The sequence below is a fragment of the Notothenia rossii genome (genome assembly GCF_949606895.1).
Source record: "Notothenia rossii genome assembly, contig: scaffold_320, whole genome shotgun sequence".
In the NCBI taxonomy this organism is placed as follows: domain Eukaryota; kingdom Metazoa; phylum Chordata; class Actinopteri; order Perciformes; family Nototheniidae; genus Notothenia; species Notothenia rossii.
In genome coordinates, this window is record NW_027639505.1 from 1 (window position 1) to 5,000 (window position 5,000).

The 5,000-nt window shown below is 42.0% G+C and overlaps 1 protein-coding gene across 1 annotated transcript in view; it reads right to left on the minus strand.

Moving 5' to 3' along the window:
* Nucleotides 1-462: 462 nt before the first annotated feature.
* sugct (succinyl-CoA:glutarate-CoA transferase) overlaps nucleotides 463-5,000 on the minus strand; it is a gene marked incomplete at both ends in the record, with an annotated part of 39,544 nt that continues 35,006 nt past the window's right edge. The window contains 1 exon segment of the mRNA XM_079696058.1: nucleotides 463-526. Coding sequence (XP_079552184.1) covers nucleotides 463-526 — 64 coding nt within the window.

Here is a 5,000-nt window from a genome sequence, read left to right on the forward strand (position 1 = left end):
GGAGGAGGGAGGAAAGAGGAGAAAGAAAGAAGTAAAGGGAAGAAGGGTGAAGGAAACGATGAAGAGAAAAAGAGAGGAAGGAAAAAGGAAAAAAGGGCAAGGAAATAAAGGGAGAAAGAAAGAAAGGATGTGAGGAAGGAAAGGAAGAAAGCACGTAGGTAGGAACAATGAGGAAGTAAGAAGTGAAGGAAAGAAGGGAGAAGGAAACGAGGAAAGGAGGCAGGCAGCTGAGGGAACAAACTGTTTATTTTGGGAAACTAAAGAAATTCTGTTTTAAAATGAAAACTAACGAGCTGAACTCTCACAGTGTGTGTGTGTGTGTGTGTGTGTGTGTGTGTGTGTGTGTGTGTGTGTGTGTGTGTGTGTGTGTGTGTGTGTGTGTGTGTGTGTGTGTGTGTGTGTGTGTGTGTGTGTGTGTGTGTGTGTGTGTGTGTGTGTGTGTGTGTGTGTGTGTGTGTGTACCTGGTACAGAGATGTCTCCAGCTGTCGGATGCTTCATCTCCTGTATGAGTCCATTGTGCTTCACCTGTAGACAGACAAATATAACATTAAATAACAACAACTACAAACGCACAGTTTTTCACCCTGCGGTCGCTCTGACCTCAGATCAGAACTCGCTGTCCTGCAGGTTGACAGGTGTGTATTTTATCGGAGGGGGAGGGTCATAAAACAGCTGGACAGGCAGTGACAGCTGTGATCTGATTGGTTTACCATGAATACCTGAATGACGCAGAAAGCAAACCGCCGAGTTATCGAGACGTGAAGAAGAAGACAGCAAGACACACACACACACACACACACACACACACACACACACACACACACACACACACACACACACACACACACACACACACACACACACACACACACACACACACACACACACTGCAAGAGGGAAACTTTAATAAGAGCCAAACGCTGATCGATGGTTTTAATTTAAACATCAAACATGACAGGACAGCAGGAAGCGCCTGACAAATTACTGTGTGTGTGTGTGTGTGTGAGTGTGTGTGTGTGTGTGTGTGTGTGTGTGTGTGTGTGTGTGTGTGTGTGTGTGTGTGTGTGTGTGTGTGTGTGTGTGTGTGTGTGTGTGTGTGTGTGTGTGTGTGTGTGTGTGTGTGTGTGTGTGTGTGTGTGTGTGTGTAATCCTATCTGCTTGTTATGCAGAGTGTCATTACATCCATATGTGTTCAAACACACACACACACACAAACAGACTGAGCTAATTGAGGAGAAGCTAGCTTTGGCTAAGTATCGCTAAATGCAAGATAAGATTCACTATTTTCTAAATAACCTTTTTTTTTTTTTTAAACCAAAAGGCCAGGATGGTTAGTTCCAGAACACAGTGACATCCATATTTAACCCTCGCTCTCCTATTGGCTAGCGCTCCGACAAATTGTACGTGATAGGCTAAGGGGCGGGACATCTCCAAGCTGTTGACCAATCACAACAGAGCCGGCCAGCTAACCAATCAGAGGAGGAAAGTTTCTAAAGGTCGTTTTTATTTTTAGGTTTTTCCCCATCCTCACTTCTCCTCTCGCTCATGTTGAGGTTAAAAGGTGAAGTTCCCTGAGTTATGTTGAGATGTTTCAATAAAGATCAAACACACACACACACACACACACACACACACACACACACACACACACACACACACACACACACACACACACACACACACACACACACACAGGAAAAGCCTGACTGATCCAGAACCACAGAGGGAAAATCTGTGGCAGTAACACCAGGCCTTAAAGTTTTCTTCAACTTTCTTTAAAGAGCATCGGAAATTCATTTCATTTTTCTTAAATAGGGTTTGGTCTTTTTGGTCTCCGTCTTTTTGGTCTCCGTCTTTTTCTTGGTTTTTGGTCTCCGTCGTTTTGGTCGTCTTCATCTTGGTTTAAAGTAGATGCTTAAAGCTGCTCCATAGAGTCATCTTAAAAAGTGATCTTCCACTTGAGAACAGAACCATCTGGTTTGTATTCCTCTTTCTGTCTGTAACAAGTTGAGACGGAGCTCACAACAACGGGGTCACAAAGAGCAGTTTGGGAGATAAAGAAATCGATCATGGGTGACGCTCACTTCTTCTTCACCTCCGTGTTCCCTCCGCTCCTCTCCACTCTTCTTCTCTCTCTGCTCTTTGAAGCTAACGTTAAGTCGACTAACCAGCACCCATGGGAGCTGCTGTTACATCATGTTAGCGCAACATCAAGGCAGCACCATGTATGTAAAGAGTGTGTGTGTGTGTGTGTGTGTGTGTGTGTGTGTGTGTGTGTGTGTGTGTGTGTGTGTGTGTGTGTGTGTGTGTGTCTGCTCTGAGTTTGACCTCCTCAATCAAAGAGTAAGGCAGCGTTTTCTTTCCTGTGAAGTGTCAGAGCTGCTCTTCTTCTTCTCTCCTCCACATACGGACGCTTTATGGGATGTTTCAGATGTTAGTTACGTAAAAAGCTGCAGCCTGGATGTTAAAGGTCCCACGACATGAATAATGCTCTTCCTCGTGTGGCCGCAAATGAGCGTGTTTTAGCGGGAGAAATATTTATTTCTGACTTTGAAGAGTAACGCAGCGATGCGTTGCAGGAGTCATGACTTCCTGTTCAAACATGAAGAAAGACTTTCTGAAGAGTCTCAACATCGTGACTTACTTTGGGTTTCAGATTTAAAGCAACAGGTGAATTACACAACACAACGAGTATGACTTTGACTGCGTGCTGCACGTTTCTGATGGAGATTACTGGGAGCAAAGACTACGGGAAGATCAGTTATCTTTCTGTCACGGTGCGTGAAACCAGCCGGCTGCAGGGAGCAGCTATGTTTGAACAACGTATTGTGCCTGACTTGGTTTTTGGATATTAATATCTGGGTTCTTGACTATCTTTGACGAAATTGGTCAGATAGTTTTATACATTACCTTTGTGGTCCAGATATCCTTTTCGCACCGAAGCTGCTCTGAACTGTGCTAAGTGAAGTCATATTTAGCTGTTTATCCATTTCACAGTTTTAAAAAGATGGAATGATATATTACAGATCTTACTTATTCTAAATCTTGGTTTCTGCCCTCTAAAAACAAATGCCTCGGCTCAACAAAGAAAATTAATGCAACAGTTTGCATCGATGTTTATTGAGTTAAGACGACTTCTAATGAAATTGTCTTAAAGCAACAAAGTTATTTGAGTTAGGGGAGAAGGCTCTTCCTCCAATCAGAGGAGTTCTTAATTACCACTTACTTAATAATTGGAGGCATAAACACAAGTTTTGAAGTTGATTATTCAAAAAATTAAGTTGTTCCAACTTGTTTTACCACATGATTTAAAAGGAATGTTAAGTTGTATGTACTTAATTACCCTCATTGTGAACACACGTTTTTTAAGTTGACGACCATTTATAAATTAAGTTGCTCCAAATATATTTTATTCAATCGTTTTTTTTCTTAGCTTTTTCATGTTTTTGCCTTTTAAAGAAAGAAATTAATTGATTCCACAACAAAAATTAAGCGATTCACTTTTTATTTTGAACTGCAGTTGTTCATTTCAACACATGATGTTTCAGTCAGGAGAGAATTCATTTAGTTTGAGCATGTAGTGACACCATGATGAGGTGCATGAACACCTGAGATCACAGCTGACTGCAGGAGAGAGGAGAACCATTTTATAGTTTGGCTGCAGCTCGCTGATTGGCTGCTGGAGAATGAGGTGAAGTGTAATAGGTTAAAGAGAACGCCTGTGATGAGCTGATTATATGCAGCTGCGGAGTGAATGTATGAAAACCCAGTCTTCCTGAAAGAACTTGCGCTGAGCTTCATTTCAATCTTGAAAAAAAAAGATAAATAACACAAATTTAAATTTCCCCACAAATAATAAATAAACACATTAGCCATATTACCATGGGACACGGGCACACAGCAAATACATGCTGCCATCACATGGAACTTAGAGGCCTTTGCATATTTAAAACCAGAGCCTAATGTGTCAAATCTGTAAAGTTTTTGTAAAACTACAGAAACAAACTCTCCATGGCCCCGACCTGCAGATCACACACACGTTTTGGACGTCATCACCGTGATTTAAATTAAGATCCTTACAGATGCTTCATTTAGGCCTCTTTCAAAGTTATCTTCGACTGCCTGACTCAGAACTTTAGTCACTGAAGCTGCTCTAAATTGTGCTTTTTAACGTGCTAAAGAATTCATAATCTGCTTCTTATTCAAAGAGACCTTCTGGAGAGAGATAAAAGCTTTGGGACTAAGAAGAGACGTCTGCCCTAAGGTCTCCCACACCTCAGTCCCACATGTTGAGTGCTTCCCGGCTGATGTTGCATCCAAACAACTCCCACCCTCTCTTGGACGTGCATTCAAGAGAATCTCCTGTTTGTAATTTGGATTTTTTTTTCTGTTTCACCACAAGCCCGTTTTCTAAACTGGACCCACCTGTGGATTTGCATTTGGGCAGCGAGTGGAGTCTGGTTTTAAATCTGGTGTAGTCACAACAAGCTGCAGAGAGACAAGGATATGGTTTCTGTGAATGGATGAAGACTGAGAGTACGACCACATTTACATTGCATTTACCCAGAGAGGGCAAAAGTACATCCTTCACTCAAGTAGAAGTACAGATACTGGTGTTTTAAAATACTCTGGTGAAAGTAGAAGTACTGACTAAACTTCTTTACTCAAGTCAAAGTAAAGAACTTTGAAATGTACTTCAGTAAAAAGTACCCATAACTAGCAGCTGTTTTAAAGAGTACCTGACCTCCCTTTATATTAATAGAACAATAATGTCATTGTTAGCTAATGAATGTTTCCATGGTGACCAACGGCAACATGACAACGTTTCCATTGGTCCCTCTTCTTTAGAGAAGACCAGGAAATGATGGATACACGCATAGGCGGCACGGGAGGCTCAGGTTTGGGAAGGCTAAATAACTTGTTTTACCTGACGCTGCTGCCCGCCTCCAGCGTCTATAGAAAAGAGATTAACTCAGTGAAAGCACCGCCTGATGACCAA